We start from the raw sequence: 22,425 nt of genomic DNA, 5'->3' as shown, positions 1-22,425 counted from the left end.
ATAATTCACAGCTGGCACAAACCCCAGACCTGCTGTCTTTTGAAACCCAATACATGAAATTTAAAAGTAGTAGTGCAAACATTGGAAGTGACTGTTAATGCACATGGATTCTGATGCTTTTACATGCACAGCCAAAATGCTTTTGGTGCACAGCTATTAAGCAGAACCATTACATCCTGATAACTTGGCTGTAACTACCTCTCAAGTTGTGAGAAACTGGGCAGTTTATGATTCATGCCAAAAGTGAAGAACAAAAGACATAGATAATAAATAATAATAAACAGAATCTGGTCTTACATATCCTAATGGAGGCACCCTAATGGGATGGCTATCAAATCTTTCAAAGTCAGCACATCTGGAATATTCCATCTAATCACATTTCTGTAGGTCCTCGTTCTCCCTCTCAACCACTTCACTCCAATTTCAGGATCAGTAACAATTCCTGTATTTTTAACAGGCTGTGTTTCTACATTAACACTCCCTGTTGTATATCCAAATTTCATTGTTGGTTTTGTGAGAAAACCCCAAATTTCACAGTTGGTTTTTTGCTGGGGGAACACCTTCAGACAGAAGGTGTTTTTAGCAACTCAAGGATGTTAGCACAGCCACAGCTTGGAAAACACTTCCAAGACAAGGGGAAAGAGTCATGCTGGGACAAGAGGGAGAACAAAAAGGGTTCTTGTGGTGACACCTGACATTCTATCCCAAATCCTGCTCACCTGACCCACTACCAGCGCCTGCTTCATCTTACCCAGGCACTGTGAGTATATTTTAACACTTGCATTTTGAGATACAGAAATGCTCAAAACTAGCTCTGCTCAAACACTTCAGGGAGTGTGCAAGAAGTTCTGCCCTTAATAAATTAACTCAGGCTTCATTCCTACACACTTAGAAACAATCTTTACAAACCCTCCACAACACGCAGTCGTTTCCAACATTTAGCCAAGGTTTATTCAGGGACCGAAGCTGTTTGCAGTACTCACTGCTACTCTTTTTGGTGCCCAGGGTCTGCCCATCCTCCAGGGAGTTGGAGCCCACGGAGGAGCTGTCCTGGCTGTCCTGGTGGGGCAGCTGCAGGAATCCCTCGCTGGACTCGGAGCGCGTGGGCGTCAGCGTCACCGACTTGAGGCGCTCGCGGTTCCCGTCCTTCTTGGACTTGATCAGCTTCCTCATCTTCAGCGTGATCCAGTTGCCCCTTCTGTCAGCAAAACCACAGCACATTCACTGCATTTACACCACACTGCTTAGGCCTGCAGAGCCAACTGATTTCTGTGCAAGGCAGACGTGATTCTGCTCCCATGAATGTAATGGAATCTCCATTTTCAGCGGGAACAGAACAGGCCTGCCGTGCTTTAGAGCTGGTTTATTTTACACCATGTTTGTTCAGCAGTACCTTCTTGGTGGAGATGGCTCATAGAATTTATACTGATCCATTATCTTCTCCTCCAGTTTCTCCTTCTGCCGCCTCAATTCATTTAGTTTGTCACTGCAAACAGAAATTAATGATAATTTATGCTTCAAAAACATACACAGGATGCGTGGGCAGCACATTCCTCAGGGAGTCTGTTATCTGACAATTGCCACCTTTTGTGTGGAATTCTCACATAACCCTTGGTTCTTATTGAAAAAGCAAGAGATACAGCAAACAATCAGCCTTAGGCTTAACTTCATGATATAAAATGGAATAAAATTCCATTTGCCTTTTTTACACATTCCTCCTTTTACAATAAAGTGCTCTATCATTTAGATAAGCACATTTTCTCTTCTCTCAAGTCCACTAAACAAGTTTAGATTACAAATCTACAAATTAATCTACAATGTATATAGACTCATGTATGAGTATTATCAATCTACAAAGACAGTGATTACAAATCTAAACTTTGCCAGTAGCAGAATGAGGAATAAATATCAGTTTTATTCATTATCTTCATCATCAGTAATGAACACAGTTGCACTGATCCTTTAGAACTACAAATATAATGGTGATATTTTGAGTTATCTGTTTTACATTTATCATTGAAATTCTTATTTTAAAGAGAAACATTTCAGAAGCATCACATGTCTTAAATTCTATAGTCAACAGAAACTTTTTTAGAAAAATGCAGGTATTGGTGTCACTGCCCTAATCCCAGTGACCTCCTTGTTTTCACAACTCACATGTACTGCCTTTGCTCTACATGGAACAGATCCTTGCTTTCCATGTTCTGCTCCAGTAATGTTCTGTTCTGCAGCATTAAGGTCTGGATTTGATCCAGCAGGTGTCTGTTTTCCTCCTCCAGGTTTCCTTTCAGTTGGCTGAGCAGCTGTTAAAACAGAGGAAATTGCCCATGCATTTATATGTGAGTGTATTTTACACACAGATAATGAGATTACCAAGTAAATTTAGGTCTACACAGGGGTTCTTAAATCAAACTCAAAATGAAATAATGAATCAATTGATAAAAGCCTCTTTGATGCTTTAAATAATTTAAACCAGTTTCCCTAGTATGAGCCTGAGATTGTGTATTGCCTGTACAGCAAATTAATTAGTCTTTGGATGCACTTCATTATCTATAAATGACTGATACTCCAGCACTCCATATGATTTTATGGACCCATAAATACAATTATAAAAAATATTCCAGTGATTACAGCCATTACAAGCAGCAGAATTCCCACATACCTCACACTGATTATTCAGCTTTGTTGATGTAATATCCAGTTGCTGGTACTGTTCTTTGAGTTTGGAAAACTCAGCTTCCAACCGTGTTTGCTCCAGTTTGGAACTGTTCAACAATGTTTTCAGATTCTTGTGGTCAGTCTGTAGCACTTCATTCTCCCTCAGGAGCTGAGTGTATGTGTGAGAGAGCCTGGGATGCAAAGACACCATCAGAGAGCGCTGGAAATGAATTTGTTACCCACACTCCCTCTGAAACATGACATTTCCAACTACTCCATAAAATATACACACAAATTCTTTGCTGTCACATACTGTAAGTTGTCCCAGCCTCATTCTCCTAGTTCTGCCTTTGAGCCAAGCACTGCTCTCTGTGTATTTAAATACAAAGCAGCATCTCTATGTCACAGCTGGATTTAAGATGCCGCTTTTCAGAATAAAAGAATCTCACGAAACAGCCAGGATTTCCTGCCAACACAAAACAGGAATGGCCCAAACTTTGGCAGTCATGGAGGTTACACATTTCCTGGGCTCCCTTTGTCCCTCCTGGGCCCTGCCACGTTCCTTTGTCCCACATGCCCCCTCAGGATATAATGATTATTTTTGTGGGATCATGAATATTTGGAATAGCAGCATTAGGTGTCAAAGAAATGTGAAGAACACCACCCTTGTTTAGGCTGTGTGCTCAGGTGCCAGAACTCTCTTTACCTTTCATTTTCATCCCGAAGTTTTTTATATTCTGCTGCCACAGTTTCATGTTTCTCACTTTGCTGTAGCATTTTGTCCTGCTCTGTCTTGAGAACCTTCTCCAGCTCTTCCAGCTGCACTTTCTGTTTCAGCAACTGGTTGTACCTGCAAAGACAATACAACTGGTTGTACCTGCAAAGAGAACACAACTGACTGTGCCTGCAAAGAGAACACAACTGACTGTACCTGCAAAGACAATTCCTTTTTTGGAATGACCAAAAACAAAGGGCTTTTGATGAAATGGCCTCTGTTAAAGTCATAGTCTAGTGATTGAGCGATGCTGATTTCATTCTATCATTTTATTAGAAAGCTATGGAAGCCCAGGGCACAGGGAATATTTCCCTGTCTGCTCTGGGGTGCCCTGACCCCCAGGGCAGCACTGACTTTGACCCTCATTCATGAAGAAAGTTTCCTAGACTTCAAGATAGAATAGAATCCACAAAAGTGTGAAATAGATTATAGAGAGCAGTATAGCTGTATCACTTGGTGAAAAATTTAGGTTTTGGGATTTTTAGTGTGTTGTGGAAATAGATTATAGAGAGTAGTGTAGGTGTGTCACTTGGTGAGAAATTTATGTTTTGGGATTTTGAGTATGTTGTGGATGGAAGCAAGATGGAGGGCACAGGGTGTCAATCTGGGTTTCTTCTTCCTCCTTCTCCATGGGTTTGGGTGGCATTTTGTAATTGGGCAGAAATGTCCCCATTGTGGGCTCCTTGGGATCAGTTATTGGATTAAAAGGGAAAATAATCCAGGTGTCAGTTCTTAACTGGATAGTTTAGTCTTAAAAGACCTTGTAACAAGAGATTGTTGGCCATTTTGTGCCTTCTAACGAAAAGCTGCCCAACTCACAGCAGTGAGACTGTTTAAGTGATAAGAAATAATAAACACCTGAGTGTGAACATGAAATACTGTCTCAAGTGCCTTCAGTCCAGACCCAGAGAAACCAACAACTGATAGCCCACAGCCAGCCATTCCTACTGAATGTTTTCCTGCGTCCTCACCTATCCTCCAAGTCCTTGTGCTCCACCTCCAGGTTCTTGTGGGCAGCCTTGAGGCTGCCGTGCTTGGCGATCAGGGACTCGTACTCGGCGGCCTGGCGCTCGTGCAGCTGCTCCAGGCGCTCGTGGTCCTTGAGCAGGGCCTCGTAGAGCCCCTTCAGGTCCTCGCGCTCCTTCAGCACCGCCTCGTTCTCGCTCTCCAGGGCCGACTGCTGGATCAGCAGCTGCGCGTTCTGGTTCATCAGCGACGTGCTCTGCGAGTTCAGCGTGGAGTTCTCAACCTGCAGCCACAAACAGCAGCGCTCGCAGTTATTTATCTCCCACCTCCCAGAGATTTGTTGGGTTTAACCCTTCTCGACCCTCTGGTTGTTCCACTGGTAGGCCTTGTATTTGTAGGGAATGCCCTGATGAAGGCAGGAATGATGCATCTGACTCCATGTTCTCAGAAGGCTAATTTATTATGTCATTATTGTATATTATTATTATTACTATATAATACTATAATATTACAATATCAATAACATTAGCATACTATATTAATATCACAATATACCATATTATTATGTTCTATAATATACCATATTATGATATTAATATCATATTATAAATATAGTAATAAATATTATGTCATAATAATATTGTCATATTATATGACACTATCAATAATATTAACATATATTAATATTATCATATATTTTTGTGTTCTATTATTATAATACTAGATTATAATATAACAATGTCACTATATTAATATTAATATGTTATACTAATATTATAATATATATTATTATTTTATTATTATACTATTATATTAAAGAATACTATACAATACTAAAGAATACAGAAAAGCTACTCAGTGAATGCTAAAAAGATAATAATGAAAAAAAAGATAATAATGAAAACTCCTGACACTTTCCAGAGTCCTGACACAGCTTGGCCCCGATTGGCCAATGAGTGAAAACAACTCCCAGCAGAATGCAATGGAACAATCACCTGTGGGTAAACAATCTCCAAACACATTCCATATCTGCACAGCACAGGAGAAGCAAATGACATAAGAATTGTTTTCCTTTTCTCTGAGGCTTCTTAGCTTCCCAGGAGGGAAATCCTGGGAGAAGGAATTTTTTCAGACAACCTTTTCTTACATCCCAGGAGACAGCTCCAATTCAAAATGTTCCAGGAGTATTTCTTAGCAGAAAGCATTGAAGCATGTGATTGAATTGACTGGGATGGATCAAATTATTATTTATCTTTCAACATCTGTTAAAATGTGATCTTGCTGACAGGGCTGTTTTCCCCTAGCACTGAGATACCTTGGAGAAACAGATCACCAGTGATCCTGATAAAAGCCAAATCTGTGACATGACTGAAATAAAAGGGACTTTCACCCAGCCATGGAGATTTATGTTTTAAAAAATTCTGAAGTGTCACCATGAAGTCTTCATGGCATCCACACATCGTTTCACACTGAGAATTCCAACAGGAACATCCATTTAACAGAGAGGGAGATAAACAACAGCACCTGGAAGGAACTATCCATGTTCTGTCCTGTGCTCTTTTGTGGAACAGCACCAGCTCTCCAACAACAGTCCCAGGACAGTATTCATGTGTATTAATACACTAAAGCTTTCAAGATTAAACAGTTTTAAAATGCCCCAATCAACCAACAACTTCACTTTTTGTGCCTCTGGAGAAATCCTTGGGTATCTTAAACTGGTGCTTGTCACCTGACCTGCACCAGCTTCCCTCTCTTTCCCGTGCAAGAGATGAAAACCACAAACTACTGAGCCTTCTAATACCCTCGGGGTATCTATTAAGGAAAAAAAAAAAATTCCATCTCTCACTCCAGTTCCTGCTGTTACCAGGGAACAAATCCCTTCCTGCTGCAACTGCAGGGTTCTTTGTTACATATGAGAAAGCTGAATCTTTCACTGGAAATGAAGTCATGTCTGATGGCATGGGTGTGCTGGGAAACTTCCCAGGCTGAATCCTGACTTGGGTTAGGTCAGAATTCCCAGTTACCCCTTCAGACATCCTTTCCCTTGGCTGCTCCTTATGGGTATCAGCAGGAAGAGAGGAATTAGCTGCTGAGGAACAATTCTGGCACAGTCCAGGTACAGCAGCTCAGCCTGCACTTCAGATTTAGCCAACAGCTCATCACTTGGATTTTCCTGAACATATTTCAAGTTCCACTTGGATTTGCAGTTCATGGAGAATTGTTCTGCCAGAGAGGAGAGGCCTGTGCTGCTGGGCACGAAGCAAAAATGGAAGCACATAGATATTCCTGGGGTTTGTTGATGAAGGGAATTACAAAGCACTCAGAGAGCTCTGAATCCCAGCAATCCCCTCTCAACTGGTTAAATGGGACACCCCCATGTCACATCCATTGGTTCTTAACAACCAGAGGTGGCACAGGGTGTGCACCCATGGCCTGTTTGACTGGAGTGCTAGGCACTAATGACATTTCAGTGTGGCAGCAGAAAGTGCATCCATAGGACAACAATGTTCTGCTTTCCAGGGAGAGGCAGGAGGAGACTCCAGGCATCCACCAAATCCATCATTTGTTCCATTTAAACAGTCCTTGACATCTTGATTTCCATCAGCCCTCCATCCTTTCTGACACTTTATTATTTCTGCTGCATTGTGGGGTTTTTATCCCCTCTTGAGGTAGTTTTGATTCTTAGAACACCAAAAGCATTAAACTGATTAACAAGAATATTTAATGTGTAAAGAAAAAAGATAAATATTTAACAACCCTATTAAACTGTAAGGGCAGCATCTGAATTTCGGCCAGAAGAGCTGCAAGACTCTGGGGACAGCCATTTTTATAATTTCCATGGTCCTTTTTGTAATTTCCAAGGCTACATGACCTTTTTTACTGCCTCTCAATTATTTAAATTCAGGTCTTCACATATTTATGTAGCTTTTAATTTTCTTTTGGTTTTTGAAAATCTTCAGTATTTAAGTATCTTGATTTTCCTTTTAGGTATGGCTTTACTTTTTTTAATATTAATAAAAATAGATAAAATTTATTAGAATATGGTTGGACACACTACTTCCCTGATCTAATTTAGATGCATAAATACAATAAAATCTCAAGGAATCTTGGAACAATGGATAAGAGAATCTACTCTAAGATTTTACATTGGACAAAGAATTACAACAGATTTTTTAAAATGTAGCTATTCATCAGCAAACAAACTATTTTTGACTGCAGAGTGCAGATTATTCTCACATCACCTTCTTTCCCAGGTCTCTGCAGGAAGCCAAATGTGATTTTAAAGCTAACCATAACAACGTACTTTAAATTTTCATTGGGAAAAAAATATTTTAATTTTATTTTTGAAAGCAAGCTAAGGCAGCATTACCTGCAGCTTGGCATTCTGAGTTTGCAGAGTTGTGTTCTGCTCCTGCAGGGACACAGTCTGTCTCTGCAGGGCCAGGATCTGGGCCTGCAGGTTGTTGTTCTGTGTCTCGAGCTGCTTGAGCTGCGTTTTCAGCGCCTGCTTCTCCGCCTGCAGCGTCGCGTTCTGGGGGTGCAAACCACACAAACCTCAGCTCCCAGCTGCTCCAGGAACCCCCAGGTAAAACAGAAGAGTTCTCCAGACCACAGAAAGCAGCAGGAGCATGCAGACATTTACAGGGTGGGATAAAACTGCAGAACAAATGCACTTTTGGGGGATTTCTCACTGGAAAAACAGGGAACAGATGTTGCACCTATGGAGGAACAGGAAAGGAATCTCCAGGACTGGGTAAATAGAGATTATATAACAGGGATTGGAGGGAGAGCTGTGCATGCCAAAGGGCAAACTCAGGTTTTTGCATTTCCTTTGAAAATGCCTGTCAAGTGCTTTATGGCATCCCACAGAGCAGAATCCAGCTGCTACACACACTGCATTTATTTCAGATTGTGCTCAGGATGGAAACAAAGTGATAAATTAAACTGTCTTAACAGCACCCTCATTTGCATTACTGCAACAGCTCACCACAAATAATTACCACCAGAACCATATTTAAAACACATCTTACATTCCTCTCCACCTCGATTAATCTATCTTTAACTTTCAGTAATTCTCTAGTAGTCTCCTGATTTTCTTTCTCCCACTTATTGACAGACTGATTTCCTTCTCCACTTCTTGGAGGAGAATTCTGAACCATCCTTTCCTCTTCTTGTCTCTGCTTCAGAGCTTCGTAGTTCTTCTTCACCTGGAATTATTTAGGACAACTTAGGTTAGGTTTAGAATTTTCCATTTTGCACTTCCAAATTTATTACTTTATTACCTGACCATGACCCTTCTCAAGGAGCAGGAAGTGCTGTTACGGCATTTGTGAATTTGCTTTTTGCACATGTTTGGGGAGATGATGTACAAATTATTTACGGATATGGACAGTTTAACCCCAACAAACAGCAGACTTCTATTTTTAATATTTTATTTCCGTGTTTTTAATTGTACCCCCCAAGTTTTATACTAAAATTCTACAACCAAGAATTGGTTGAATTGATAGAATTTCTTTTTTTAACCAATCTACTCAGGCTGCTCAAGGTAGGCCAGAAAATGTAACTGGAAATGACATCCCAAATCAAATCAACTCCAGGTTATTTATCCAGCTGACATTTTCATGGCCAGTGAATAAGTTCAACAACTTCTCATGTGATTTCAACACAGTCTTAAAAGCAGTCACAGTCCTAAAAGCATTCACACCTTTGTCCTGCTTTCTATGACCTGAATGATGCCCATTTTTTGCTGTCTTACCCAAAAAGTGTAGGAATAACACCAGCTCATTTAATATTCCAGAAAAATGCCCTTTTTCCCTTACTGTTTTCAGCTCCTGACGCAGCTGCTGGTTCAGATTTGTTGATTCCTCCAAACGAGCCTCCAAAGCAGCAATTTTTTCTTCTTTTATTTCCAGAGACTTCTTGAGCGTGGATTCTAATTTAGACTCCAAAAGCTTGTACCTACTGGCCAACAACAACAAAAAAAATCTGTATTTTCAATAATTATTCCAGGTATTTACATTCCAAAATGTTCTAGAAAAGACTCATAGCTACACTCAAAAATCCCTGAGTGCTGTGGTCAAAAGTATGAAGACACTTCAGCATCCACAGCAAGTTCTATGTCAAAAATAACCAGAAGATGGTTGTCAAAACCATTTTTGACTTTTTGACTCCTCCTTTCTTTTAAAACATGTTAGAGCCAGAAAAAGCCCCATTGAGGCACACCAGGGGGTGCTGGGTCTCTCTGCACCATTAGTGAGTGGTGCCTGGATTCCTTCTGGCTCCACTCCAGCCCATCCAGCAGGGACCTGAACTCAATTAGGATGTGAAGTATTTGGAGAGCAAGATTTTCATCAGTTCCCATTTCCTGCAGCTCCAAAGGGAGGCCAGGGAAGGAGATGGAGCACAGCCCTGTGCAGGTGCACACTTGTTTGGTGCATCAATGTGCAAATTGCTCACCCAGCACAGCTGCTGGTATTTTAAGACTGCTGCCACCCTTGATGCACAAAGCTTCCATTTTTAACCACATTCATGATACTGTAGGGCACCTAAAACCCCCCAAAATATCAGTTTGAGAGAGAAGTGGTCAGATTAAACTGGACTGATTTAGAACTGCACATTCTTTATGGGAAATACAAACCAAATTCATTAATACCAAACCCCACACTCAATCACTCCTAAGCAGTTCAGTCCCTGTGCGTGGCTCAGAATGTGGAGAACACCCCACTCCTCCCCACAGCTGGATAAAACAAACCCAACCCTGATAGTCCCCCTTTCTAATCCTGGCTGCTGAAGGATCCATCAGTTTAGTGAAAGGAATAAAGTGCAGCAGACTCCTGAATGGACAATGGCATCAGAACCAGTCAGGAACTGGAGCAGAAGACGAATGGGAAGAGAATTAATAAGCAGAAAGCTGCCCAGTAGCATCATGCAGCACAAGGGGAATCTGAGAATTCCAGATCTGACAACTCATTCCCAAGGATTTATGGAATAGTAGGCAGCCTGTGACCAGTAGAATATACAGAATTTCACCTTCTTGGGCTGGAGCACAGATTTGGCTACAAGTAATTCCTGCTACTGAAAAATGACACAGTTCTATAGAAAACAAAGGAGGAAAAATAATAATAGCAGAGATACAATACCCACTTTGAACAATGAAAGATGGTACACATTTTTGAATATAACTGCAAGTAGGGTTATTTTGGATTCAGATCAAAATCCATAAATCTGTTTGTCCAAGGACAGCAGGCAAGAGAAAATGGGAAACACTTCCAACTTAACTCATAAATCCTGGCCAGTTTAGACCTCAATAGAAACACTCTGAGGTGCTACCAAAGATCATTCCTTAAAAATCACAAGCAGCTCTTTCCCATCAGGAGGAGGAAAATGGTACATATTTAATTTCCATTACCAGAATGGCAGAGGCAGATGAAAAACTCCACTGAGAAGTGATTTTATCCACAATGAACCCAGCTCTTCACAGCCCTGATGGAAGAGCTGGCAATGACTCACCTATGTATTGTTATGTAAGGAAAGCAATCCAGGGATCTTTGGAGGTTAAGAATAATGGAAAATCAGGATATTCATGGGCACAGCAAAATTTCAAACCAATCCTAGCTCTCACTTTGATAGCAAACATTGCCCTTTCATGATCCCCCAGCTCACATGGAGCTTGGGAAGAAGCTCAAGTCAGCAGCAGAGCCCAACACCTCTAACCTAGAACTTGATTAAATGTTGCTCCATTTGGGCTTCAGCTAAGTTTAAGCTTCACCTTGGATCAAGATCTGGTGGTTTTTTATTTGGTATATTTACCTAAGGACACACCAAATGCTTATCAAGGGCTGTATGTGACCAGAAATACTTCAATCTGAACAAATCCAACCAGTTCAAGCTCTGAGAACTTCTCCTGAATTTATGTGGGAGCTGAGGAAGGCAGGGGAAAGGCACCAGCAGAAACCAAGAGGGGTAAAACACAGGACTCTGGGGCAGAGCACTGGCAAAGGGAAGCTGCATTCAAACCCCAGCTGCATTCAAACCCCAGGTGTTATTTGGGTGCCTTTGCACACAGAAGGCCCCAGATCAACCTCCATGCTCAGGACAATCAGCTGTAATAACAGACCATGACAGCAGAACTGCACTGGTGAAACTGCACAGCCAAGCTTGGCTGGAAGCCCACACTGTCACCAATTTCCCCATAATCCCTGCAGGATGAGGCAGAGGAGGACAATGCAGCAGAGGTAACAGATGTCAGGGCAGCAGCAGCTGCTTTGCAGTGCAGGTGTGCAGGAGTGATAGAGCCACCACCAAGGTCTGGAGACACTGGGTACTTCCCAGCCAGGGCAAGTGGGAATGCAGCTTTGCCTTCAGGATGGAAGAATTAGAAGGAAATGGTTGCAAGGAAAGAGTGAGACAGTTTAAGGTAATCACTATGCTACAAAATACCATTTGTGTCAGACAGGCAGACAAAAAGGGAAAAAAAATTACTTTGAGCTAATTATCTTTTACTGCTGCTGTTGCTGCTGCTGACTACAGCATAAAACATTTTAATTATAATTAACTGTATCTCCTGACATACTTCAATGAGTCTCTTAGCAACAAAAAGTGGCAACTCACTGTCACAGTCAGCTGAATGTGAAAGCAGCACACCAACTAATTAATTTCCAAAAATATCAAGTTCCTTTTTGGGTCTATGAGTGTGCCTTAAAAATGTTAAGAGTATGCACAGAACCAGTCTGCAAAATCACTTTAAGAATAAAAAAAGATCCTCATTTGTCCTTTTGTCATTCTCACCTGTCATCACTGCTCTGCTCATCATGCAGGAGACGCTCCTTGTTCAAGCCAATTTTCTCAAGCTCGTGGGCCAGTTTTTCCAGATCATTGTTCATCTGTTGAGTCTTCAATTTCTCATTCACCAAGTCCTTGCACAGAAAAAACTACAGTCAGTATTTATAACAAAAAAAAAAAAAAATTCAGGAAAATAAAATAATGTAGTCTTAGCTCTAGGAGTGCTGAGACAAGGGTGTTTTATCCCTACATGACTGGAATAATTCAGCTTTAAGTCTCCTGGCAGCTGCCAGCTTTCAGCTGGATCAGACATTACACTGCAACTAGAATTTGATTTCCCTGTCCTCTCTTCCTTTCCCTTAAAGATTTTCTTTAGAATTTCCCTTTAAATTTGGTCTGGAACATGCCAGTGAAGGGGAAACATCCCAGCAATATGATATTCTTTCTTTCCATGACTGATTACAGAAATTTTGATTATCTAATGCATAAAGGTGTTAACAGTACACAGATTAATGCAAAAAAAAACCCCCAGATCAGACACCCAGATACAATTTCTGTACATTATACACAGATTATGATGGGAATGGAAATTCCTCTGTATTTACCTCTCTCAAAGTGACCAAGGTTTTCTTATCAATGGTAGCTCTTTTCACCAGCTCCTTGTTTTCCTTTTCCAGCTCCTTCAGGCGCAGACAGGACTCTTTATACACAACTATTTCTTTAAACAGAGATTTATTTTCCCTTTCCAGATTACTGATTTTGACATTATTTTCTTCCAAGGTACTATCTTTAATTTCTGCTTGCTGTCGAAGCCTTTTATTTTCCTTTTCCAGCTGTTTCTTATCCTTTTCCAGTTGAGAACTCTCTTGTTCTAACAACTTATTCTCCTTTTCCAACTGCTCCAGGCGCTTACTGGAGATTTTTAACTCTTCCAAGTTCTTTTGCAGGGTTTGATTTTCAGTCTCTAAATCTTGTAATTCACTCTCTAATTGCTGAATTTTCTTATTGCTGTTTTCCAGGGCTTTCTGTAGCCTTTGGTTTTCTGTGTCCAAGCCTTGGTAACTGACTTCCAAGCGCTCAGTCTTTTTAAAAGAGGCTTTCATCAGCTCAAGGCTTTTTTTGAGCTGCTCCTTTTCACTCTCCAGCTCCTTATTTTCTAACTGTAACTGTGCCACTTTAATGCTCGTACACTTCAAGGATTCGATTGTCCTCCGTAACTCTAAATTCTCTTCATCCAGTTGGGAATTCTCCTTTTCTAAGGATTCCAATTGAAAAGTGAGGTTTTTCAGGCTATCCAAGGTTTTTTTCAGCTTTCTGTTCTCTGTCTCCAGGTCAGAGTTCTCTTGTTCTAAGGCCTCAATCTTCTCACAAGTGATTTTTAGGTTGGTGATTTTCTTCTGCAATAACTCATTTTCCTTCTCCAGACGATGCAGCTCGTTCTCTAATTCTTCTGCCCTCTCCCCTTTCTCTTTGTAGTGTTCCAGTTCTTTCCTGACTTGTTTTTTTTCAAATTCCATTTTATTTAACTTACTGCTGGTCTCTTTGATAGACTCATGGAGGATTTTATTTTCCTTCTCAATTTCTTTCATTCTTGCCTCAGCACTGATTTGTGAGCGCTGCCTTAGAGAAGCCACGGTTTGATTCAAGTGTTCATTTTCTTGTTCTAAGAGTTTAATCTAATTTGGGTAGAAAAATGGTAAAGTGATAAACAACTTGCCAACAAGGAATTGCTTTCATATATAAACTAAAAGATACTCATCATATCATATTCACCTTTTATTTAAAGTTAAAGAAAATCTCTGTTTATGTGAAGAATCACAAACATTATTTCAAGTTTGATAACAAAGTAAATCTTCAAATCTCCTCCTCTTGAATATTAACATAAGCCCAAAACTAATAAAGCACAAATCAAAAGAAAGCTTTGCCTACTTCCTGGCAAATTTAACTTTCATTTGTGTTTACCCATGTTTAGATTGCTTTTTCTCACACTCTGTGATTTGCAGAGCTGTGTGTCCACAAAGAACAGGACTGCAGCAAGTTCTGAACCAAACCTGAGATGGAGGGAGGTGTGGGAGCCACAAAAATCTCTTTATTTCATTTGGAAAAAGTAGAGGTGAGGGAATCCTGATCACATTCAACAACAATTTGAGAAGCAACACACCAAAGTTACACTGATTTTTGAGTTAAAAAGAACCTTTGGATATTCTGTTCCAAACCAGCTTCAGAGAAAGTAAATCATACTGGAATTATTTTCCTAGGAAACACTTTCCCAGATCTACCTCAAGGATAAAGGCAGAACCTACACCTTAATTTCAGTATTTCTTGACTTTTTAGGTTGCTCCAAATCATTTGGAATTATCTGGGCATGTAACACCAGACAGCAAAATCCAGCAAAACTGTTTGGATCAATATTTAAATGTACACTAATAACCCAGTGTAAGGGATGTTTCAACAATAAATTGTTTGAGAGAAAAGCAAAAGTGCTGCTTGCAATGAAAAACAGACTGAGAAAATTACAGGCTGTTCTCCCACAGTGAAATCTGAATGGAACTATTAATTACAGATCTACAGCTCTGCTCCCAGCAATGACAAACTGCTCTGGAATATTCACCAGAAACTCCTTAACAGGCGCCTAAAAACACAGCTCTGGAGCACCTGCCATGGCACTGAATAATGTCCATGAATTCTGCTTCTACAATCCCAAATCTAGAAAAAGTCCTGATAAATGCCTCCAGGATTTTGGGTGAGACCAAATGAATTTTATCTCATCCAAATGACTCCTACTGCAGTAAGTGTCAGCACAGGATTTTGGAAGAAATATGGAAGTTGCTGTTGACCCATCAGCCCCTAAGTAAATTATTTTAAAGCAGAAATAGGCCCACTGAAATATCAATCCTAAAACAAGATATGTATCTTTAAGTGAAAGCAAACCTTCCATGCCAAGCTTTTTTTTTCACCTCCCTCTTTTCTTCCTTCTGGAATTCCATTTACCAATAAACAGACTTTAAAAATACTTAGTATTTTCTGAAATATAATACTCTGCATTTCAGAATACTGGACTTTAAATTAAACTAAATGGCCATGTCATCAGGAGGTATAAAGAGAATTTATAAAAGCTAAAAGCAGCTCTGTAGTTATGATATTTTTTAAAAAATCTTTAAGGATTTTTCTCCTGGAAAGCTGACAGACCTCAGGAACAAAATGTAAACATTGATTATCTGCTGCTGTGGAATGCAACAGGTGCATCTGGGACTGGTCTCGTGTGGTTGTTTCTAATTAATGGCCAATCACAGCCCAACTGTCTGAACTGTCTCAGTCAGTGACAAGCCTTTGTTATCATTCCTTTTCTATTCTTAGCCACCCTTCTGATAAAATCCTTTCTTCTATTCTTTTATTATAGTTTGAATATAATATAAATCATAAAATAATAAATCAGCCTTCTGAAACATGGAGTCAGATCCTCGTCCCTTCCCTCATCCTCGGACCCCTGCAAACACTGTCACACAGGTCTAGTTCTGAAGGACTCAATTCCTAAATCTGGGAATTCCAGAACTCTTTTTCCACTCAGGAGGTGCCAGGGTCCATCAGGTACATCTTTTACAGACATTCAGATGCCAGTTTTTGGCAGTCACAAATCAATCCAGGTGCCCACAGCAGGAACCCCTCCCAGCGCAGGGCAGAATGATGGAGCAGGATTTGAGGCTGCTGGAATTCCCATCAATACTCCAACATTACTCAAACATTACTCCAAGCACTGCCAGCTCCTGGGACCTGCTCTCCTCCTCTGGGAGGTGTCTGGCCTCCCTCCAAAGTTCCCAATTTTCTCTCCAGGCTGAGCTGCACCCTCCCAGCAGCTCCATGAAGCTGTGGGAGCGTTACAAAGCCCTGAACCCGCAGGAAAGCCCCAGCCAGAAATGAGTCACGTCTCTCACTGCCTGCAGCTCTGAGCAAAGCTGTTTTCCTGCAGGAACCTCCTTTTGGCAAATCCACTGCATTTCCAATCCCTTTATGTCTGTAAAAGCCTCCAAAAGGGGAGCACCAGAGCACAAAGCTGCAGTAAAACTTTGGGTTGTGCTACTCACTTGTCGCTCGGAGTTCTCTCGAAGTGCTTCAAGTGTCTTTTCAAGCTGGGCTTTTTCCTTCAGCAAATCTTTACTCTGATTTTGACTGTTCTGAAGACTTTGTTTCTCTTGGCTAATTTCATTCTCCAGCTCTTCAAGCTGGGAAGAGAAACAAAAGTTTGAAAATGTACTTAAGAATGACAGTCTTAGCTGGGTTGAAGGCACCCTTATAGAAATGAATAAAGAAGCTTAAGGGAAAGAATTAAACAGAATTTTCTAATCTTTAATTGAAACATTAATTTCTTCTGGGAATACATTTACTCCTGCCAGAATTTTCTCCCTGGCTCAGAACACTGTATCTATAAAGTATTTTAGTGTAAAAAAAAAAAAAAAGAGTCAGATTTTCTCAGGCTCTGGATATTTCCTCCAGCATCTTTTTTTTCTCTTAAAATCCCATTTCAGTGAGATTTATACTGCTCCTCCAAGACCCTTTTAACTTAGGAAGGTTCAATGTTGTTTGATCTTACTTAACTATTTCAAGAGATAATTAAGATGATTCCTTGGGAATTAAATATATGAGTTTGTTTTGTCAAGTGTTTCCAACTTGCAGAGAGCAAAGCTATTTAAAATTTAAAATACCCAAGCATGATTTCTCTGCCACATTTGAGTGGTAACAAGTTGACCTGAATGATATTTGTGTGTTTCTATTCCTTTCTTTTGGGCACAGCACAGAGGCTGCTCCAAAAAACAGCAGCTTCTTAGGAATCAGAAACTCATGGAAGCATGGAATGCAGTAGGGATTTCTTTAATTTTCTTTTTTTAATTATCTCTTAGCCACTCTAAGAATAGTCTTTCACCTGAGATAGCTGCTGATGTCAAAGCTATTTAAACATTTTCACTCCACTGTAATTAGCCCCAGCTTATTTTTTCCCTAATTTTTATTCTCTATAAATACCACTGAGTAAAATATTCTATTTGATACACACAATTTGAGGAGCAAAGTCCTGTAACTGAGCACAGTTAAACCTGACAAACTCCCCTCCTGAGCTGTTTATCAATTCCCTGACCCACCTTCTCCCTCCCTCAGCTGAAATGAGGACACAGGACCAAGTTTTCAGCTCAGACTCATCACTCACTCTCCACCTCTGCACACACACTTTATTCTGCTTCATAATTACCAAAATTAATGCTCTGCACTATTCTCAACCACTTCCATTACTCACCATATCCCCAATATATTATTATTTTTTTCCCTCACTGGTCACACTCTCACATAATAAAAAGAGAAACACCTCTTGGATGTGGTTTTACTTTTTACCATAAACTTACACACACTGTAACTCCACTCAGACCCTTGCAATGCCTTACCCAAAATAACAGCAATCCATAAAATCACCCTTTAGGAAGAAAATGGCAGAGAACATGAGGCAGCTCTCACACCATCCAAGCACACCCTGAGCTTCACCTTCTTGCTAAGTCTTTGGTTTTCTTTTTCCATTTTCAGAATCCTTGAGCTGCTGCCTTCCACAGAGCCCACTGCACTTTGCAGCTCTTCCACAGTCTTCAGCAAACTTTGGTTTTCCATTTCCAGCTTCAGCAACCTGCTGGATGTCAGCTCATTCACCTCATGGCCCAGTGATTTCTGTGGCACTGCAGGAGAAAAACACCATTATTCAAATAAAAGCTGACTTATTAGCCAGAATTGTTCAGATTCTGCATTTTTAGAGGATTTAACAGCCTTTGAAGGTCCTTCCAATGCCCTCTTGGTGACCAGAGCTGATCAGGATTAGAAATATTAGAAATTAAAATATGTTCTACTCTCCTAATCACAGCACAGATTTGTTTCCCACAACTCAGGATGTGGCTCCAAATTCCACAAGTGCTTTGCACAGAATCCAGTTTGTATCCAAGCAGGTTGTACTGAAGAATCCAAGTTTTCACCACAGCTTTTCTCCTTAACTTGGAGAACAGCAAAGCCAGAAGAATCATAATCTGTGCTGCAGAGTACACAAGTGTGAATGGCAAATAATGGAACTTCCAGGTATTTATGGGGTTTACACAACTATTTAACTGGGCAAGACTTCTCATGGACAGCCTGTATCTCAATGGACACATGGGAATCAGCATTTCTCCAGAGGACGACACTTCAGAAATACATTTAATTTCCCAATGCTACCCAGCCTCTGAGACTTCAAGTTCAATAACTCATGTTTACCTTCAGAAAGTTCAGTAGTCCTGTTTATCTGCTCCAGCTCCCAGCCAAGGTGCAAAGACTCATCCATACTTTGTTTCTGAGCCATTTCTAGGGTCATGTTTTCCTCCATGAGCTCCTCAATCTTCTTTCTGTCCATATCACGCTCCTTGGAAATGATTTCACAGGTTAAAAGTCTCAATATGTGAAAAGTATTTCATTATCTATAATATAATATAGATATCAATAGAATATCTTTATTATGTTGTCACAGGGAAGGGCAAAGTGCTTTTTCTGGTCTGCCTAGACAGTGAGATGGGGGGGAATTGGGAAAAGTTGGGAGAACTTAGAAAGGGATTTGAAGAATTTTTTGTAAAAAGAAGATTACAAAGAACCTCTTCTCCTCATAACCTACAGCAATCATTCCCTACTCTTCCAAATTTTACCTCTTTCTGAATATTAGGAAGCAAAGTGCATGGGATAAACACAATATTTAAGTGACACTGATTCACATTAAAAAAAAAAAAATCAAACCTATTGCTCTTGAATCTCTGCATTTATCATCATATTCCTTCTCCTCCCTGCTATTTGGAAGTATTTTATTAAAAATGGGAATTAAATTCAGTGTGTATGAGTTGCCTTTGCCACCCTCCCCTGGCACTCACCATCTCCATGTCATGCAGTTTAGCCTTCAGCTGTAAATTCTCCTTTTCTAACTCGTGCAGTTTATCTGATCGAGCTCGGGTCCCCTCCAACTGATCTTCCAACATTGTCTTGGTTTCTAGCAACACTTGATTGTCTTCCTTCAACTCCTGCAAAAATGGATCAACAACAACAAATAAATCCCAAACCAGAAGCATTCCCCTGCTCATGCAAACTTTGATACACAACCACTTCCAGAAACCCAAACTAAAACTGGGAGCTGAAACAGACTTTTATAAAAAGCACATCTGCAGCAATTCCATATAAATGCAACCCATGAATTTCTGTAAAAATAAAATTTGATATAAATTAAATACTCTCTAAGTCATTAAGAACAAATAAGGTGTTGATAATTATAATCAAACCATCAGAATCTCTGTGATTTGGGCTGTGATCTGGAAAGATGTACCACATGTACAGCCCAAAATTAGGTTTATAGGCCACTGGGCCCAAAGTCAGGCCATGTTGCTGAAAATGCACCCACAATCTTAAAATACAACCAGCCACTCTCAAAGGGCCTGAGCAGCTTTAATTTTGGTACATAGAGGATTTTTTTAATAGCATCTGATGAAAGTAATGTGTAAAATACATAATTGGCAATTTTCCTCATGATATACAGAAAAAGCTTTTCAAACTTCAGCACACAGTCAGCTGCAAAATCTGAAAAAGGATCACATAAATATCCCTCATACTCCTCCCTACACAAATATTAAGTTAACTCATAATTATTATGAAGCAAACCCAACTAATTAATATTTATCTGTATTGAAAAATCCTTAAAATATCCAATAGTTTACCAGCTATGAAAACACATAAACGATTATTAGGGGGTTTATTAGTTTAAACATTCTATGAAAATGAAACTTCCACTGTTGTCAAATCCTGTGCACTAATCTGTTTTCCTTTACTGATTTTTATACCATATGGCACTTGCCCATCAAATTTGTCATTTACAGACAGAATGATGGCCTGATAAATTCCTGCATGTTGATTTGCCTCCTAAATTACTAACTCATGCCAGAACTTTAAGTTCCCCTTGCCTGGTGTTGGAACATCTTTTTTTTAGTGTATTTTGTGCCATTGTCCTGTACTCATTTATGTGAGCAGCCCTCCTTTCTTCAACACTTGACTTAGAAAATTGCTTTCCCTTAGGAGACCTATAGAGGAGAAAGGAATTATTGTATTTATAGCATTTTTGGAATTAATTCCTCTGTGAGTTTCTCAATCCATCCTTCATAGAAGCTTCCACTTGCCCTGCTAGCTTAGAGCTTTGGTGAACACTGCTGACTTCCATACCATTAGACATGGAAACAATTACCAAAAAAATGGAATTTGTCACAAAAGCCTGACTGCCATATCCCAGAGAGCAGGACACTGCAACACTCTCCCATCCCAATGTTTCAATCTCCAAATGCACTTTGGAAAAGCCCCAGCCAAGAGAAGAACTGTAGCAGACCCAGGAGCTGCAATGCCCCCATGTTCAGCAGCCCAGGACAGGCAATGCCCACTCATGATGACTGGACCTTAGAAGCCCCTGTAAGACTATAGGTCACTTTTCTTTGATCCTTACTATTGGACAATTCCTAAAGCCTCTGTACCCTATAAAAACCCCTACTGTTGTCCCAGTCTGGCAGAAGAGCTGTCCCTGAGAACCTTCACAGAAGATTCAATAAAGACACCTCTGTGGAACCTCACACAGCCTTCTCCTCTCTCCCTGTGTCTGCCTAAGGCACCCAGCAAGCAAAGAGCTGCAATCACAAAATGATAATGAGAATATAGAAACTATAAGGAAGACTGAAATGAAAGCAAGCTTTGAGATCCCTCAGTTACTGAGCAACTGGAAAACAATGGTGTGGCTGGCTGAAGGCAATCCCCTTTTGATGAAACAACACCCTCTGCTTGCAGACAGGCCCAAGGGTCAGAACCCTACCAGTTTAGCAGAAGGGGCTCAAAGAGGAGTTTTTAGGGTTTAAAATGTAACACAGTATGGTAATGTAATGATTCTTATAGGCTGTATGGAAATGCTGTAGGATTTGTATATTGTACTAGATTGGTTAGTGAGAATTAAAATATTCAACACAGAAGATTTATAGTATTGTAATGGGAACCTCGCTCTCTTACCCTTTTACTCTTACCTTTTTTACTCTCTTACACTCCCTACAGTCTTACCCCCTCATCCTCTCTACCCCTCTCTTCTCTTGGGCCTGCTCTGAGCTGTGGCTGGCAGCTCCCAGCAGGGCCCTGCACCCAGGCCCTTTGCAATAAACCCCAAGTTCGAAAGGCCCCTGCACCCAGGCCCTTTGCAATAAACCCCAAGTTCCACGACCTGGCTGCAGAGATCTCTCATCTCCATCCACCCCGTCCATCCCACAGTGGCTGTGGGTGATTTCCCCCTGGATTTACTCACCTCCACCCTGGCTTTGTAGAACTCAATGTCATGGAGCCTCTCCTTGTAGCGGCTGACTTCGCTCTCCAGCTTGTCCACGCGGATCGCCTTCTCGCGCAGCGCGTCCAGCTCGTCCCGGTACACACGGGCAGAGCGCGCGTCCGACAGCAGGTTCATGTTCTGGGACACAGAGACAGGAATGCACAGGGCTATTGCTAACTCTGAGAATTCAATGAAAAATCCAATATATCGTACAGGATTGTAGGTGATTGTATTGCCAAGGAAACTGCACTGGGCTTTCTCAAGGAGTAACTACAATATATATATATATATATATATATATATATATATATATATATATATATATACACATAGTGTCACCATGATATTTTCTGAAAAATCCCTTTGCCAGGATTTTTCCTCCTGAGAATCAGTTTTGCTCCTTTGCAATGTGATTTGGAGAATTGTTTATCCCAACATGTGAATCGTTTTTACTCAATGACCAACCCCAGTCCAGCTGTGTCAGACTGTGGTCTGTCACGGGTTTTTATTGTCATTCTTGTCCAGCCTTCTGATGCATCCTTTCTCTTTCTTTAGTATAGTTTTAGTATTGTATAGTTTTAGTTTTTAGTTTACTATAGTTTATCATATCATACTAAATCAATAGAGTCTTAGAGTAAAATTCTCTATAGAATTTGAGAGAACTTAAATGAGAGATGAGAGACATGAGAGAACTCATCTCTCACCTCGTCCTTGGGACCCTCACAACACCACAAGACCACACCATATATTGTATATTTATGAAGTATTTAAGGTTTTTCCCCTCATTATCACCACACAAAGTATAAAGAAAAGCCAGACAAAATTGGACCAGTTTAATTTTAAGAAGATCCTTTCAGAGGAT

At 40.4% G+C, this 22,425-nt stretch overlaps 1 protein-coding gene across 1 annotated transcript in view; it reads right to left on the bottom strand.

Annotated features, from left to right (window-relative positions):
* The window catches only part of CCDC88A (coiled-coil domain containing 88A), a 63,515-nt gene that overhangs the window by 11,388 nt on the left and 29,702 nt on the right, over nucleotides 1-22,425 (bottom strand). The window contains exons 11-26 of the mRNA XM_059467725.1: nucleotides 21,543-21,701; nucleotides 19,099-19,245; nucleotides 18,458-18,602; nucleotides 17,708-17,892; nucleotides 16,264-16,401; nucleotides 12,787-13,857; nucleotides 12,188-12,315; nucleotides 9,220-9,358; nucleotides 8,431-8,607; nucleotides 7,770-7,931; nucleotides 4,405-4,682; nucleotides 3,365-3,508; nucleotides 2,663-2,849; nucleotides 2,158-2,303; nucleotides 1,394-1,486; nucleotides 984-1,198 (exon numbers count right to left, since the gene is read on the bottom strand). Coding sequence (XP_059323708.1) covers nucleotides 984-1,198; nucleotides 1,394-1,486; nucleotides 2,158-2,303; nucleotides 2,663-2,849; nucleotides 3,365-3,508; nucleotides 4,405-4,682; nucleotides 7,770-7,931; nucleotides 8,431-8,607; nucleotides 9,220-9,358; nucleotides 12,188-12,315; nucleotides 12,787-13,857; nucleotides 16,264-16,401; nucleotides 17,708-17,892; nucleotides 18,458-18,602; nucleotides 19,099-19,245; nucleotides 21,543-21,701 — 3,514 coding nt within the window. The remainder of the gene's footprint in view (nucleotides 1-983; nucleotides 1,199-1,393; nucleotides 1,487-2,157; nucleotides 2,304-2,662; nucleotides 2,850-3,364; nucleotides 3,509-4,404; nucleotides 4,683-7,769; nucleotides 7,932-8,430; nucleotides 8,608-9,219; nucleotides 9,359-12,187; nucleotides 12,316-12,786; nucleotides 13,858-16,263; nucleotides 16,402-17,707; nucleotides 17,893-18,457; nucleotides 18,603-19,098; nucleotides 19,246-21,542; nucleotides 21,702-22,425) is intronic.

This window comes from Ammospiza nelsoni, chromosome 3, assembly GCF_027579445.1.
Source record: "Ammospiza nelsoni isolate bAmmNel1 chromosome 3, bAmmNel1.pri, whole genome shotgun sequence".
NCBI lineage: Eukaryota > Metazoa > Chordata > Aves > Passeriformes > Passerellidae > Ammospiza > Ammospiza nelsoni.
Note: the sequence above shows the minus strand (reverse complement) of the source record. Positions and strands in the feature narration are given on the sequence as shown.